The following is a 17529-nucleotide window of genomic DNA, read 5'->3' as shown; positions in this document are numbered from 1 at the left end:
TCAGTGAGAGATGAGTTGGCATTTGTAGGTGAGATCATTGCACCCACTGAGTTGGTGAGGATTGCTTTTAATGTTCTTCACAAGACTTGGGAGAATTTTGTGGATGGCATTGTTGCACGGGAAAACCTTCCCGATTGGGAGAAGTTTTGGAATGATTGCATTCAGAATGAGATCAGAAAGAACCATCTTGGGGCAGCGAAACAGGTGGAGGAGGATGACAATGTGGCATTGTTAGCAAGAGGCGAGAAGGGCAGAACAAAGAACCAAGCTTCCAATAGTGGAGGCAAAGGCAAAGGTAAAGGGCATAACAAGGAGAAGGACTATTCCAAAGCCAAATGTTGGAATTGTCAAAAGTTGGGACACTATGTTGTTGTGTGTCCGAAGAAGAAGAACAAGAAAGGGAAAGACAAACCCATGGCAGCTTCTGCAGAGATAGAGAGCTTCTCAGAGAGCTTTGATCGGGAGTTTGGGTTCATAGCTTGTGAGGCCACTAGTGCAGGATCACCTGCCATACAGGTTCAGAGGGAGTGTGCATTCCCCGCTACTAGCAGAGCATCTTCTAGCATTTGGTATGTTGACAGTGGCGCTTCCCACCACATGACAGGAGTCAAAGAGTATTTCTCAAAGCTTTCAGAGGGTGATACTGATATGGAGGTAGTACTTGGTGATGACAGCATTGTTAGAGCAGTCGGTGTGGGGACATTGACATTTGATAGGGGACCCAAACCTCCCTTGAAAGTGTCAGATGTTCTATATGTGCCTGGAATGAAGAAGAACTTGATATCCGTCTCAGCACTTGAGGACAGAGGGTATGATGTGTTGTTCAGGAGACGGCACGTGCTTATATATCTTAGGGGAACTCCAGCTTCTTCAACTAGAGAGATTGGTGTGCGCCATGCCAAGGTGTACAAGTTCTCATTATAGCCCCTGATGGCATTGAGTAGCAGCACCCAAGACAGGGCCGACAGTAGATCAAGCAGTTCAGAGTTGTGTGAGATTTGGCACCGCAGGATGGGGCACATGTATCATGGGGCCTTGAGTACATTGCAGGAGATCACCACTGGTATGCCAGATTTCAGTTCTAATCACCTTGATGTATGCAAAGGATGTGCTATGGGGAAGTTTGCCAGATCCCCTTTTCCCAGCAATGACAGCAGAGCGACCGGGATCCTTGACTTGATACATACCAATGTGAGTGGTCGGATCAGTGTTGTTAAAATCGCGATAAAATCGCGATTTTATCGGAAAATCGCGATTTTTTCCTCTGCCCGATCAAATCGCGATTTTTATACCAAAAAATCGCGGACTTTTTTTTATAGCGATTTTTTCCAAAAAATCGCGATTTTTACAGAAAAAATCGCAGAGGCACGGGGCAGCGGGCTTTTAATAGGCGAAAATCGATTTTTTTTATGTCATTTTGTTGTTTGCGCGCGGAGGAGGAGGAGAAGAGGTGAGGGAGAGGAGCTGGAGGAAATCAATAGGATTAGACTTTCATTTTATTGTATATGACATTATGACATGATGAGATACATTATCATATTTTTTGTTGATATTTTGAGGCTGAGTTGGGACTCAGGACTTACTATTCAGGACATGATTCAATGTTATGTGTGATTTTAGCGCTAGAAATGATATTAAACATCTTATATATTAGTTTTTTTATCATATTTATGTGTCAATGTATTTATTTTATGTTGTAGATGGTTTAGATATTAAAAAAATTGAAAAAAAATGAAAAAAAATGAATATTTTTGTGCCAAACGCTTTTTTTTTTTTTCCGCTTTTTTCCGCTTTTTTTTTTTCCGCTTTTTTCCCTGCGCCGATTAAATCCCGATCGCGCTTTGTGCAACATTGGGTCGGATGTCTCATGTATCCTTGAGTGGCTATGAGTACTATGTTTTATTCATTGATGACCAATCCAGGAAGACTTGGATTTATTTCTTGATGACCAAAATTGAGGTATTCAAGCGGTTTCAAGAGTTCAAAGCTCTTGTGGAGACCCAGACAAGTAGGAAGATCAAGGTCCTTAGGTCGGACAATGGAGGGGAGTATACCCTTGGCGGGATGTGAAGTTCGAGGAGGAGAGAGCTTTCAGGAGGTCACAGGAGTTAGAGTATCTAGAGTAGTTGAGTCAGTCATAGGGATCAGTGGTCAGGGATCAAGAGGTACATCGATTACAGTGTCAGGTCCATCAGTGAGAAGTGGTTCTCAGAGTCAGGTGGGTGGTTCTTCGGGCAGCATGCAAGGCAGTCCGCATAGCAGTTCACAGGGTAGTCCACTAATGGACAGTTCGTACGGTACTTCAGCATCTACAGGCACATATTCAGGCATGAGGTCAGTTGGTAGGCCTTCAGGAGTTCAGGCTTCTAATGATGATGAGGATTCTTTCACTCCGGTGGTAGAAGTATGCTCAGAGAAGAGGAAGCCCAAGTGGCTTCAAGATACCTTGCGCGAGGCCACATCAGTTGTTGGGCCAAAGAGATAGGTTAGCGAGAGTAAACCACTTGAGCAGTTTTGTAGTTACATGGCATTGGTAACAAGCATTGTTGACTCCGAGCCTTCTAGTTATGAATAGGCAGCCAGCCAGCAGGTCTGGAGAGAGACCATGATGGAGGAGTATTCTTCTATCATGAAGAGTGGTGTTTGAGAGGTAGTGCTGAGGCCTGAAGGTAAATCAGCAGTTACTTCCAAATGGCTCTACAAGATAAAGCATGCTACAGATGCTAGCATCGAGAAGTTCAAGGCTCGATTTGTGGCGAGAGGGTTCTCACAGGTAGAGAGAGTTGACTATGAGGAGACCTTCGCTTCCATAGCTCGGTATACATCTATTCAATCCATTATACTGATTGCAGCAGAGATGGGTTGGAAGATCCACCAGATGGATGTGAAGACCGCATTTCTCAATGGCTTCATTCAGGAGGAGGTTTATACTGAGCAGTCGTAGGGCTTTGAGGTGCATGGGAAGGAGTCCCATGTATGCAGATTGAAAAAGGCACTCTATGGCCAGAAGCAAGCTCCTAGAGCTTGGTACTCAATGATTGATACATACTTGCAGCAGTTGGGTTTCACAAAGAGTGAGGCTGATCCGAACCTATACTTCATTGTGGTGGGTGAGGGGCCTCTCATTTTGGTGTTGTATATTGATGACTTGATCATCACTGGTGCAGAGAGACTCATTAAGGGCTGCAAGAGAGATCTTGCTTCAGAGTTTGAGATGAAGGATATCAGCTTGATGCATTATTTTCTGGGATTGGAGGTGTGGCAGGAGGAGGGGCATTTCTTCTTGGGACAAGGGAAGTACATTGTGGATATTCTTAGCAGATTTCACATAGAGGACTGCAAACTAGTTTTTTTAAAACCGGCCAGTCCTAACTGGTAACCAGTCAAACTGGTCGGTCAGCAAGGCCACCGGTTGGAACCGGCTAAAAAACCCAATCAAGAAGGTGCTTTGGCCGATTTTTGGCCCTAACCGGTCCTAACCGGTCGGTTACTATATAATGTTTATGTGAATGTCAAGGTCAAATTGACAGATAAAGGGGAGAGAGGATCAAGGTCAAATGTGAAGCTCTCTTACCATCCATGGTCAAAGGAAAGAATCTCACTATGGAAATCTAACTAAAGGAAGTAGATTCATCATTTAACCTAGAGGATATCTCTCTATCTAGAAGAGTTGACCCTCTACCAAAAGCCAGTGAAAGGTGGCCACCTATTGGTTATGTGTAAGTTGTCTCCAGATCACATACAACCACCCCTTCTAGGCCTCATTGCCAAGGGTTGTCCTTACCCCTAATGTTTGACAAATTTGAGCATCGAAATGGCATTGCACTCTATCCACCTCTTTGTGCCTCTATGCATTGGGAGCATCGAGAAGAAAGATGTAATCCTCTAAGTAGTGCCCAAAAGAAGTGTCGAGACAAAGGATATGAGATCTAAATCTAAGTGCCTCTCCCAAATATAACACCGGGCAACTGTTGAGCTAGCAACAGCTTCCCCAAGTTGTGCCTTTGGTACAAAAGGATAAGAAAAACTTGTATACCCTTCCTAAATTTTTTTAAGCTTCAAGATGTGCAGCTAGTAGAAGTTGTGACTCAAATGAAACAAGCTTGAGTTGGAATCAGCGTCCATTGCAACTTAAAGTCCACCTAGATCTTCAAACAACTACATTTTACCTACAAGCTCCTTGTTTCACATTAAATCTTTAGCTCGTGTTGTTTAAAGCCTTTTTGGCATTGAGCTTATGACTTGTGAAATTTGTGGAGTGTTGCTAAGCCTTAATTTTCCATTTACTAGTCCCTCTTTTATCTTCACCTCAAGTCTTTTGTTGAAGTTTTCAAGCTTTGACACACCTCCTCGAAACTCACTCTCATTGTGACACTTTTCATGTCACTTAAACTTAGAACTTGCTAGTCCCAGAGACATTCACTAATTTTTCGCAACCTTCCATCTTTGTAATATGGCATGCATCATCGAAGCTTTCACCTTTTTAATACTTATGACAAAGTGAAAATCTCCTAGACTTTGAACCTTTTAAGCCTGTGTCATTTGATCAACTGCCTCTATCTTTTGATTTTTTGCATCAACCTATGGCACAAAGTTTGCAAGTTTTGAAGTTCAAAGTTACCACAACATGTTGCACAATGATGTACCTTTGGGTATCAATAAAGGTGCAATAAGACCATAAGAGCCACAAAGCAAAAGAAACAAGTTTGGAATTTTCAATAATGTGCATCAAATCACATGTAAATGAAAGATTGAAAACTCCAATCCTTATGATAGGGACCAAAAGGAAAAGAATTTACAAATATTTCATTTTGCAAGCTACTTAAACTTTCAAAAAATCTCAACCTCACAAGAAAGTAAAACTTCAATATCAAGTAAATTGCAACAAGGAAAAGGGCATATCATGATAAGTTGTAAATGAAAGCGACATGTTGCAAACATCATAACGACTGAAAGATCCAACTCACACAACAAGACTCATAAGAACGACTGAAAGATTCAACTCACACAACAACACACATAAGACGAATCAATAGCGATGCACCACATCACAAGTTGTAGATCAAGCTGAGGCATCCTCAGACTCTGAACCAGATGATGTCTGTGTAGCTCCTAATGATGATCCTGTGTCTAGTAGTGGTGATGAACTTGATGGTTGATCATGTGTACACTGTAGACTTGTAGTAGGCCAATGGCCTCATAGCTTGCAGCATTGTTTTTGGACTTTATAGGCCATTTAGAGCCTCATTGCTTATGTATTTTACTATTTTGTTGATGATATGTATTGCACTCGGTGCCATTTTGATATATTCACTTTTACATGGTATGTAAATGAGCAAACTTTGCATATTTTGTCTCTATTGGCTTGGAATCATTCTTTTAAATCTTAAAAATAGTTTTGTTTCTTTAAAAATTAATTATTTAATGTATTTTTCTAAAACTGATTCGTTTAGACCTAACCAATCCCGGTTCAACCGATTCCGGTCGTTAAACAGGTTCATTGGGTGGATCGGTCGGGTCACCGGTTCCAGTTTTAAAAACATTGTCGTAAACCCATGTCTACACTTATGATCACTAACTGGAAGAAGCTTCACGCTTCTGATTCCGAGTTGGTGGATCCTACTCTAAATACACAGTTGATTGATTGTTTGATGTATTTGGTCAACACTGGCCCAGATATATGTTTTCCAGTTAACACTATGAGTCAGTTCATGTGTGAGCCCAGGAGAGTGCACTAGGTGGTTGCAAAACACATTCTTTGTTAGTTGCAGGGGACTGTGGATTTTGGTCTGGATTATAGACAGGGTGATGGAGTGAGACTGGCAGGCAGTGTTGTTAAAATGGCAGGCAGTGTTGTTAAAATCGCGATTTTTTCAAAAAATCGCGATTTTATCACTATCCCGCTTAAATCGCGATTTTTATTGAAAAAAGCGTCGAGGCGCGGGGCAGCAGGCTTTAAGTTATGAAAATCGATTTTTTATTAGTCATTTCTGACTTTCGCCGCGCGGAGGAGGAGGAGACGCCTTGTGGAGGAGAGCTGAAGGGTTTGGGAGCGAATCCAAGTGGTTTTAGGAGAAATCCAAGACAAAATCACCAATTTGTCCATAAAAACGGTATGTAGATTAAATTTTTTTTGTTTTCCTTGTTATAAACTTTGTTTTTCATTGTTTTTGGTTGAGAAATTTCATATGGGCACCATTTGTTTTCAATGTTCATTGTTTTTAAAGATTTTTTTGTAATTTTTCATTGATTTGGGATGGGTAACTTGGTATGACTATGGGAACCAATTTTTTATTTTTTTTTTCATTTTTTTAAACATTGTTTATGTTTTTTGATTTTCATTGTTTTTTGGCATTTGCCATTTGGTTGGGTAACTTGGGATTTTGTAAATTTGTAACTTGTAATTTTGTAAATGCTAAATTGTAATTTGTAATCCTAAATTCCTATTTCCTAATCCTTATTTTTCCATAGGTTTGCAAATTCAAAATTCAAAAACAAACATGCCAAGGAAATTGGATCCTTTCTGGGAATATGGTGAACCTAAAGCTCCGAATGATAGACAAAACTTGAATTGCAAGTTGTGTGGAAAGGAGATATTCGGGGGGGTGTACAGGTTGAAGTTCCACCTTGCACAAATCCCTGGACGTGATGTGGGGCCCTGTATAAATACAAATCCTGAAATTATCCAAAGAGCCATGAGAGCATTGGGAGAATTAGAGCACACAAGAGAGGCCAAAGAAGAACTCAAAAGGCAACTAAAAAGGTCAGCTGAAGGAAGTGGGCCAAGTGGCACTGGTTCTACTGCAGCGTCAGTCAATCCGGTAGCTGCATCATCATTTTTTGTTCCTCGAACCACACCTGGTTCACAACCAACTATCGGTTCAATGCTAAAAAGAACTGAAAAAGAACAAGCTGATAGGTTGATGGCAAAATTTCTCCTCTGGAGTGATATTCCTTTCAGCATTGTAAGGAATAATCCATTTTTCCAACCTACTGTTGATGCTATTGCCAGTGTTGGCCCGGGGTACAAAATCCCTTCTCTTCATGATTTCAGAGGCCGGATTCTTCAAGAGGAAAAGCGTGACTGCACCCAAAGATTGGAGGATTTTAGGGCATCATGGGCACAAACAGGATGCACTGTTATGTCAGATGGTTGGACTGACCAAAAGGGGAGAACCCTTATAAACTTCTTGGTTAGTTGTCCCAAGGGGACTATGTTTATCAAATCTATTGATGCAACTCATCAAATCAAAGATGCAAGAACTTTATGTGATTTGCTGGATGTGTTTATTTTGGAGGTGGGTGCAGAAAATGTTGTCCAAGTCATAACGGACAATGCTGCAAATTATGTTGCTGCTGGTAGAATGCTTATGGACAGGCATCCTACTTTATTTTGGACACCTTGTGCTGCCCATTGTATTGATTTGATGTTAGAGGACATAGGGAAAATTCCCTTTGTCAAAGATATTGTTGACTCATCAAAAAGCATCACAAAATTTATTTACAATCACACATCTGTGCTTAGCTTGATGAGAAAATGCACCAACAACAAAGAGTTGGTGCGCCCCGCCATTACACGGTTTGCGAAGAGTTTCATATCTCTTCAATCCCTCTTGAATTCTATGTGGGATTTGAAGAGAATGTTTCTTTCAGAGGAGTGGCGTGCTTCGTCAATGAGCCGCAAACCAGAAGGAGAGGCCGTGTGCAGACTAGTTTCATACCAGGAAGACTTCTGGGCGGGAGTGCAGGAGGTGTGCGCTGTTACTGAACCTTTGGTAAAGGTTCTTCGGTTGGTTGATGGTGAGAAGCCCGCAATGGGCTATTTGTATGAAGCCATGGACAGGGCCAAAGAAGCCATTCGGTCCTACTATGATGATAAGGGAGATGATGGGTTTCAGAGACAACTCCTTCTATGGGAAGTGATTGATGAGCGATGGAACAACACACTCCATCGTCCCATTCATGCTGCTGGGCTTTTCCTGAACCCTGCATTTTCTTATGCATGTGGGTTTGGTTTTGATGCTGAGGTCGTGGAAGGATTATTAACCTGTGTCCAGAAGATGGTGAGATCTCCAGAACAACGTATAGAGATCTCTAGACAAATTGAGACATATAAGATGTCAGGTGGCACATTTGGCTTTGAGATGGCTGTCACTGATAGGACGATTAAAATGCCAGGTATTTTTTAGTTTGTACTTTGTAACTTTGTTTCAAATTTCATTGTCTCTTCAAATTCCATTTTTTTCTTATGTTTATTTAAAATTTTATTTGTAATTTTGTTGTAGACGCATGGTGGAAGATGTATGGTGGCAGAGTACCCCTTTTGCAAAAGCTTGCCGTACGCATCCTCAGCCAAACATGCAGCTCCTCAGGATGTGAGCGCAATTGGAGTGTATTTGAAAAAATACACAACAAGAAGCGCAATAGGTTAACACTTAAACATTTAAAATATTGCAAATTTCCAAATAAATTTTTGAATTCATTAAAGTTTTAAACAATATTTTTTTTATAATATTAATTATTAATTATTATTTCATGAACTTTGTACAGGTTGGAGTCCCATAGACTTAATGACATGGTCTATGTCTACTACAATCTTCGATTGTGGGTGAGACAACTAGAGAGGACACCTGATACGGAAGCCATCTCATTGGATGGGATTGACACCACTGCTGAATGGAGGGTTGAGACCGAGAGGCCTCTCATGGATCCCACTGATGATTGGTTAGTGCAGGATGAGGGGGAGGAGGAGGAGGAGGAGGAGCAGGAGCAGGAGCAGGAGGAGGAGGAGGAGCAGGTGGAGGAGGAGGAGCAGGAGGAGGAGGTGACACCGCCTACTCGGGCTACCACTACCACCAGTAGAGGACGTGGTCTCCGTCTACCTCAACCTCCTGTAGCTGCTACTACTAGTTCTTCAGCTTCTAGAGCACGTCAGACTCCACTGCCATTTCCACCAGCACAGGCACCAGCTTCTACATCTAGAGGGAAAGAGAAAGTTGTGCCATTTTCTCGCAAGAGGGGCAGAGGAAATCAATAGGATTAGACTTTCATTTTATTGTATATGACATTATGACATGATGAGATACATTATCATATTTTTTGTTGATATTTTGAGGCTGAGTTGGGACTCAGGACTTACTATTCAGGACATGATTCAATGTTATGTGTGATTTTAGCGCTAGAAATGATATTAAACATCTTATATATTAGTTTTTTTATCATATTTATGTGTCAATGTATTTATTTTATGTTGTAGATGGTTTAGATATTAAAAAAATTGAAAAAAAATGAATATTTTTGTGCCAAACGCTTTTTTCCCGCTTTTGCCGATTTTTTCCGCTTTATTCCCGGCGTCGATTTAATCCCGATCGCGCTTTTAACAACATTGCTGGCAGGGTACACGGATTCAGATTGGGTAGGTTGTGCTTCAGATAGGAAGAGTACTTCTGGGTGTTGTTTTGGGTTGGGTTCGGCAGTTGTGTCGTGGATCAACCAGAAACAACAGTCAGTTGCATTGAGCTCAGCTGAGGCAGAGTATATGGCTGCTAGTTTGGCAATTGTGAGGCCATATGACTTCACAAGATGTTGTTTGGTCTATTTGGTCAGGCATTGAGACCTTCAATAATTTACTGTGATAACCAAAGTTGCATAAAACTCACGGAGAATCTAGTTTTTCATGACAGGTCAAAGCATATTGAGATCAAATATCACTTCATTAAAGACTATGTCCAAAAGGGAGTTGTCAAGCTTGAGTACATTTCCACAAATGAGCAAGTAGTGGACATTTTCACCAAAGCCTTACCACGGGGCAAGCATGTCTACTTCAGAGAAAAGATGGGAGTGGTGAGGAGCACTTTCCTCGTTAAGAGGGAGTGTTAAAATTTGGGTACTAGAGGACAAGTGGTTCCCTAAGGCTTTGATCTTTGGCCTAGGGAAAAAAGCCCAAATTTATTTGTACTTTTCTCCTAAAGTGACTTTATAAGTGGTAAAATCAATTTAATTTAAAAGTGACTTTATAAGTGGTAAAGTTATATTCTAATTTAAAAGTGACTTTATAAGTGGTAAAGTTACATTCTAATTTAAAGGTAACTTTATAAAAGTCAATAAAGAATTAGAAAGTGAAAAAGTGTCTATGGAAATAAAAAGTTAAGTGAGTCTTTATTTAAGTGGGTGAGTTAAAAAAATAGAAAGTGAGAATTAAATGCACATTTATTTTCATCCCTAGATCTAAATGAATCTCAGCCATTAAATCTTAGGGTAACCCAAGAGGACATTTATAGAGTAAAAGGAGAAGAGAAGAGGAAAAGATCATTCATTCTTTCATGAACATTTGAGAGAAAGAGAAGAGAGAGCAAGAAGAAAATTTCTTAGTAGTGAGTGTTGGAAACACTGAGGGGGGGATGAATCAGTATTTCTTGTTATTTTTTTTAATTGTTCTAGTGATTGCCAAAAACATATATAGATATGTATATGTACACACAGAACACAGAAATCAACAGCTAGAATTAATGCTTTTATCAAAAACTCAAGACAGTGCAATGAAATAAATACAATATAAGTATAAATCTGATTGTGAATAGTTGCCAAGCTCCAACTTGGACTTCAGTGAGGCTCCAACCTCCAGAGCACCAACTCTGTTTTGCAGTGGTTCTGAACTTAGGAGCACCTACCCCCAATAACTTCAGTTCTGTTCAATTCTGAGGCTCCAACCTCTTGGGCTCCAACCCAACCTTGGTATGAACTGTTCTGTTGCTGTTCTCTACTCACAAGCCTGCTGAGCTTCTGTTATTCTCCTGTTCTCTTGCTTCTTTGGCCTCTCCTTCCTCTTGCCTGTTCTTCGGCTTCCTCTCTCACTAATTATACATCCATCAATCACCATCTCACTTTGTTTTTATGTTTTTATGTATTTCAGATGCCTCTGACTCTTCGTTTCCGCTTTCCACTGCCTCTTTGGATTCCTCCTCAATCACTGTCGTTTCCTCTGACTCGCTTGATCTTTCAGCTTCCCTCCTTGGTCGTTATGGCTTCCTCTGTGCTGGCTTTCCATTCAACTTCTTGGCTTTACAGTCACTGTGTGTTAAAACTGTAACACAGGCCCGTTTTTTCAATGATAACAGGCATCCACCGAGACTATTTCGTTTAACGGACATGTTATGCTCCAATCGTAATCTCCATCGCCCTGATACACCCCATGTAACTGACGCTCAGCCTTCTAATTCATCAGAACAGTTATCATAGGCCTTTCAGCCCAAAAACCCCGCGCAACCCAAAAAACTTGATTACACAGGAAATATGTGCGAAACAGTTGAAAAGACTGAAGGGGTGAACTTCAGGAAATATTACACCCTCATTTAAACGACATTGGGTCCGCTCCTCCACAACATTATCGCAATCGGCAATTGCGGCTTCCCAGAGTTCTTTGTATAGTGACCTCATGACATCACCGATGGCCGATGGGCCGATCCTCTTGCGGACGCGATATGGCATTAAACAGCGATTGATATTCTCGTCGGGTCCGCAACCGTTCATCGCAATCGGGGTTTGCCCTTGGCGGAGGTCCGATGCGATATCGCTATTGGCGATCGCAAGTCGCATATGGTCAGGGCCTTACACTGTATTACCTCCGCTCCGATTTCCTGATGCGATAATCGCTATCGGCGATCGCAAAGGGACCGCTTGACACACTGTAACGCCCACTTCCGAAGTGTCGATGCGATGTACTGGACCCGATAGGATCCCAAATCTCCCGTGCATATATTTTCAAGTCCGGTTTCTGCCTGCGATAGTGTAATGGCATATATACGTGAGTTTTGGCCTCCAATAGTGTATTGTCGGGGATGCATAGCTTGCCAGTCGATAGTGTTAAGGCCGCTCCCGATAGTGTTTAAATGCATGCATATATATATATATGGGTTTTGCCTCTGATAGCTCCTCTTCTTTGGCATATATATATGTTATATATATATATATGGCTCCTCCGTTTGCTCCTCTTGCTTGGTCTGCTCCTCTTGGCTCCGTTTGCTCCTCGAATATTGCCATATTGACATCAATGACAATCTGTGTCCAACAATCTCCCCCTTTGTTATTGATGGCAATATTCTTCTGCTCTGCCCCTATCAATGGCAAAGGAATGCATACAGACTCCCCCTATCAAACTGCTCCCCCTGTCCTGCTGCATCTTTATGAATGAACTTGAGTGATGATAAAGAAATAACCCCCATCTTTTGACGCAGATGTTCGAATGCTTCTCGAGGAAGAGGTTTTGTGAAAATATAAGCTATCTGCTCCTTAGTACTGATATATTCCAGGACGATGTTTTGTTCAGCTACTTGCTCACGGAGGAAATGATACTTGATCGATATGTGTTTGGTTCTTGAGTGCATCACTGGATTTTCGCTGAGACTGATAGCACTTGTGTTGTCACAATAAACGGTAATTGGTTGATCTGTACATATGTCAAGATCCTTTAGAGCTTCCTTCATCCATAGTATCTGAGTACAACAGTCTGCTACGGCAATATACTCGGCTTCCGCTGTGGATAATGATATGGATGATTGTTTTTTGCTGAGCCAGGATACCAAACAGTCTCCTAGGAAGAATGCATTTCCACTAGTACTTTTCCGATCATCTATACTTCCAGCCCAATCAGCATCAGTGTATGCAGTTACAGTCAGTGTTGAGTTCTTTGGGTACCAAAGACCGAAATCAGAAGTTCCCTTCAGATATCTGAGAATTCTTTTTACAACTAATAAATGGGATTGTTTGGGAGCAGATTGAAATCTTCCCACCATTCCTACTGCTTGCATTATGTCTGGTCGTGTAGTTGTTAAGTATAGAAGGGCTCCAATCATTGACCTGTAATGAGTTGCATCTACTAGAGGGGAGTCATCATCTTTGCTCAGTTTGCAATTTGTGGTCATAGGTGTGCTCATGGGTGCACAGTCCTCCATTCCATATTTTTTGAGCATGTCTTTTAGATATTTGGTTTGAGATATACACAATCCTGCTTTGGTTTGAGATATTTGAAGTCCAAGGAAGTGGGACAGCTCTCCTATCATTGACATCTCAAACTCTTTTGACATGTTTTGAGAAAATTCATGGCTCATTTCATCATTATTACTAGCAAAAATCAGATCATCGACATAAACAAGAGCAGCTAGTAACTTACCTTGATCTGTCTTTATGTATAGATTACTTCCAGCCACTCCCTTTTTGAAGCCTTGTTGTTGTAGATAGTGATCCAGTCTTGCATACCAAGCTCTAGGAGCTTGTTTCAACCCATATAAAGCCTTTTTTAACTTACAAACTAAGTCCTTTCCTGTTGTTAGATCAAACCCTTCTGGTTGCTCCATGTAGACTTCCTCTTTGAGTTCCCCATTTAGAAATGCTGATTTCACGTCCATTTGATAGATTTTGAATCCTTTTGAGCAAGCAAATGCTAAGAACATTCTGATAGCTTCCACACGGGCCACTGGTGCAAATGTCTCTTCAAAGTCAATTCCTTCAATTTGTGAATAGCCTTTGCAGACAAGTCTTGCCTTGTTTCTGATAACCTGTCCTTCCTCATTCATTTTATTTTTGAACACCCATTTGGTTCATATTATGTTTTTGTCATTTGGACGAGGTACCAGCTCCCATGTCTTGTTCTTCTCAATTTGGGACATTTCTTCTTCCATGGCTTTTACCCAATGAGGATCCTTACTTGCTTCTGCAAATGTTTCCGGTTCTATCATAGATAGGAGGGCAATGACTTTTCTCTTAGGTGTGGTTGTTATCCTTCATCGGATCTGCACACCTTCATCTCTATCGCCAATGATCTGTTCTTCTGGATGATATCTTTGGACATACTTCATCTTTGAAGGGGTATTAGGTGGTTCTCTTTCCTCTTCTTCTTCTTCTTCTTCTTCCTCACCTATTTCTTCTTCTTTAGGTTCTTCTTCTTCAATGAGAGAGTCATCTTCATGTTCTTCAATTTCCTTTTCTGAAAGATCTTCATCAACCTTTACATCACTGCTTTCCACTATTTTCTTCAGTCGATAATTGTAGCACTTGTAAGCCTTGCTCCGTGTAGAGTATCCAAGAAATATCCCTTCATCAACCCGAGAATCAAACTTTCCAGGTGAGCCATCATTTATTTTTATGAAGCACTTGCTTCCAAAGATCTTGAAGTACTTCACCGAAGCAGGTCTTCCTTTCCATAGCTCATAAGGAGTTTTATCACAATTTGGTCTTAATTGAGTTCGATTCAGTGTATAGACAGCGGTCCCTACTGCTTCTCTCCAGAATTTAGGTTGTAAGTCTACTGCTAATAGCATAGTTCTTGCCATTTCTTGGACTGTTTGGTTTCTTCTTTAAACTACCCCATTTTGCTGAGGTGTTCTGGCAGCCGAGAATTCCCTTTTAATTCCATGAATGTTACAGAACTCACTAAACTCGTTTGATGTGTCCTCCTCTGTCTGTTCTGAGACACTTAATTTTTGAATCTTTTTCATTTTCTAAAAGGGCTTTTAGATTCTTAAAACACTCAAAAGTTTCAGATTTATACTTTATGAAGTATATCCACATCATTCTAGTATAATCATCAACAAATAACACAAAGTACCTTTCTCCTTGGATTGCTTGATTTCTAGTTGGCCCACACACATCAGCATGGATGATCTCCAAGGGCTTCGATGTACAATGTTCCTTTGTCTTGTGACTAGTTCTGGTCTGCTTTCCATGTTGACATGGACCACACACTACTTGATTTGGTTTGAACAGCCTTGGGATGTCTCATACAGCTTTGATCTTGCTGATATTGATCAGATTTTCGAAGCTTGTATGTCCAAGTCGCTTGTGCCACAGCGAACTCTCATTTGTCTGATTCAAGTAGCATTTATTTTCTTGAATCTTATTCAGAATGTAAATGTTGTCTGATGTTCTCACCCCTTTTGCCACAAGTTTCCCTGAGGCAGAGTTCCTTATTTCACAGTCTTTGGTGCTGAAAACAACCTTATGTCCTTGATCACAGATTTGACTGACACTCAGGAGGTTGTGTTTGAGTCCATCAACCAGCAGAGCATCTTGAGCTTTTCCTTTTCCATTGATCAGAGTAATTGTTCCTTTTCCTACAATTTTGCCAGATCCGCTTCCAAAGGACACATTCCCTTCCTTTTTTCTCAGTGAGACAAACTTCCTTCTGTCTCCTGTCATGTGTCTGGAGCACCCACTATCCACAAACCAATGGTTTCCATTATTTTGAGCATATAGAGCCAGGTCGCATTTATCCATGTTGGAGTTCTTGTTACTCGTCTTTCTTCCTTTGAGTGGACAGTCTCGTTCATAGTGTCCATTATTGTAGCAGAAAGAGCAAATCAGATCAAATCTGGTCAAGGGATCAAATGAATTGAAGGTTTTGATTTGTCCCTGCCTTTTGGGGGCATATGAGTTGATTACTTGGTCCTTTAGCGTTGTCTTTTCACTTCTGCGAGCCATACAATGTCTGGCTTGATGACCGAAGTTTTTACAGTGAAAGCAGTGTCCAAGAAAGATGGTTCTGTACTTGTTGAAGCAAGCACGGTCTGAGTCGATTTCCTTCCTGGGAATTACTCCTCCCTCGTTCTTTGGATTTGTGATGGGCCCTTGGTGGAGTACAGGTTTGTATTTGTTGTAGTGTCCATGATTCGACTCCACATTCTTCTTTGGAGTAATTCTCTCTTCATTCTTGGGATCTGGGATGCACTTTTGATAACATACTTTTTCATCTTTTAGATTGCAGGAGAGTGCATCGGCATAGCTTTTCGCACTATTCTTAGTGCATGAGGATTCTCCTTTGAAACCTATTCCAGACTTGTCATGTTGAGGTTTTTGATTTTTCAGAATAGTCTCAAGTATTTGAGAGCTTTTACAGCGCTTTTTAATTTGCTCCAAATCCTTTCTCAGAGACACTAGTTCGGCCTCGCGTTCTTCACAAGTCTCTTCTTTTTCTTTAAGCTTTGCTTCCAAGAGATCTTCTCTCCTTCTTATTTCCTCGTTTTCCACTTTGAGAGAAATGATTTTGTTCCGTAGTTTCTCATTTTCTTCAATGGTGCTTATTAACAATTCATCTACATTTCCTTCCAGCCCTGAGTCATCATCATCTGCGAGTGCCATGAATAATGCTTCTTGGCTTTCATCATGATCACTTTCCTCATCTGATTTCTTTTTGATGACCATAAACTCATCCTCATCAGACTCATCTTGCTTGGAGAAGAAGTTTTTCTTATTGAACCCTTTCTTTTTGTGTGCCATTCTTTTAGAATTTCCTTCATCATCACTGTCATGTTTATGAGGACATTTTGCTGCATAATGTCCTATTTTACCACATTTAAAACAAATAAGAGGATACTTGCCTTTAAGCTTAGATCCTCTCTTCAGCTTTCGTACAAATTGGGCTAATTCGGATTCCACATCTGACTCATCACTACAGTCATTCCTTTCTTTGAGGCCTTGAATGTTGCATCTTTGGAGCTTGGGCCACCTTTCCTCATTTCATAGGCAGTGAGAATTCCATGGAGTTCATCCATTTTGAGGGTATCTAGATCCTTTGCTTCTTCTATAGCGCTTATTTTGGAGTCAAATCTATCAAGAAGAGACCTTAATACCTTTTGAACAATGGTACTTTCTTCAATTTTTTCGTCCAATCCTTGCAGGGAATTTACCACTTCAGCTACTCGGAGGAGGTATGCTGCAATATCTTCTTCATCTTCCATCCTCAAACTTTCAAATTGTCTTCTGTGAGTTTGAAGCTTTGCCTTTTTTACTTTTGAGTCTCCATCGTACAAGCCAAATAGCTTCTCCCACATTTCATTGGCAGAGGTACAGTGCATGATTTTTGTAAACTCGGAATCAATGATTCCACTAGTGATGGAGTTCATGGTCTTTGCATTTGCGATGTAGCCTTTCCTCTCGTCTTGGTTTGTTGGAAGAGTGGTAGTCGTTTTGTATTCATTTTGAACAAAATGCCAGATTTTAGGTCCAAGGGACATTAAGTAGTAGGTCATTCTTTTCTTCCATAAACCAAAGTTAGTGCCATCGAACAAAGGAGGTCTTCCTGATGCTTCGTGATTTCTCATCATGGCTGCGGATCCTTCTTCAAGCTGTTAGGCTAGTATGAAGAAGCCTGCTCTGATACCAATTGTTGGAAATACTGAGAGGGGGGGTGAATCAGTATTTCTTATTATTTTTTTTAATTGTTCTAGTGATTGCCAAAAACATATATAGATATGTATATGTATACACAGAACACAGAAATCAATAGCTGGAATTAATGCTTTTATTAAAAACTCAAGACAGTGCAATGAAATAAATACAATATAAGTATAAATTTGATTGTGAATAGTTGCCAAGCTCCAACTTGGACTTCAATGAGGCTCCAACCTCCAGAGCACCAACTCTGTTTTGCAGTGGTTCTGCACTTAGGAGCACCTACCCCCAATGACTTCAGTCCTGTTCAATTCTGAGGCTCCAACCTCTTGGGCTCCAACCCAACCTTGGTATGAACTGTTCTGT

At 40.8% G+C, this 17529-nt stretch overlaps 2 protein-coding genes across 6 annotated transcripts in view; one reads left to right on the top strand and one right to left on the bottom strand.

Annotated features, from left to right (window-relative positions):
- The window catches only part of LOC149193767 (putative calcium-binding protein CML21), a 350186-nt gene that overhangs the window by 80690 nt on the left and 251967 nt on the right, over nucleotides 1-17529 (bottom strand). The gene's annotated exons all lie outside the window — the stretch shown is intronic.
- LOC149193769 (uncharacterized) lies at nucleotides 7581-8729 on the top strand. Its single transcript, XM_089404943.1, has 2 exons — nucleotides 7581-8427; nucleotides 8551-8729. The coding sequence occupies exon 1, from the start codon at nucleotides 7623-7625 to the stop codon at nucleotides 8187-8189; it is 567 nt and encodes a 188-aa protein (XP_089261069.1). The 5' UTR covers nucleotides 7581-7622; the 3' UTR covers nucleotides 8190-8427; nucleotides 8551-8729.

Source organism: Pinus tabuliformis, chromosome 2_2 (genome assembly GCF_031772625.1).
Source record: "Pinus tabuliformis cultivar Carrire ecotype Pingquan chromosome 2_2, CPIR1, whole genome shotgun sequence".
Classification (NCBI taxonomy): domain Eukaryota; kingdom Viridiplantae; phylum Streptophyta; class Pinopsida; order Pinales; family Pinaceae; genus Pinus; species Pinus tabuliformis.
Note: the sequence above shows the minus strand (reverse complement) of the source record. Positions and strands in the feature narration are given on the sequence as shown.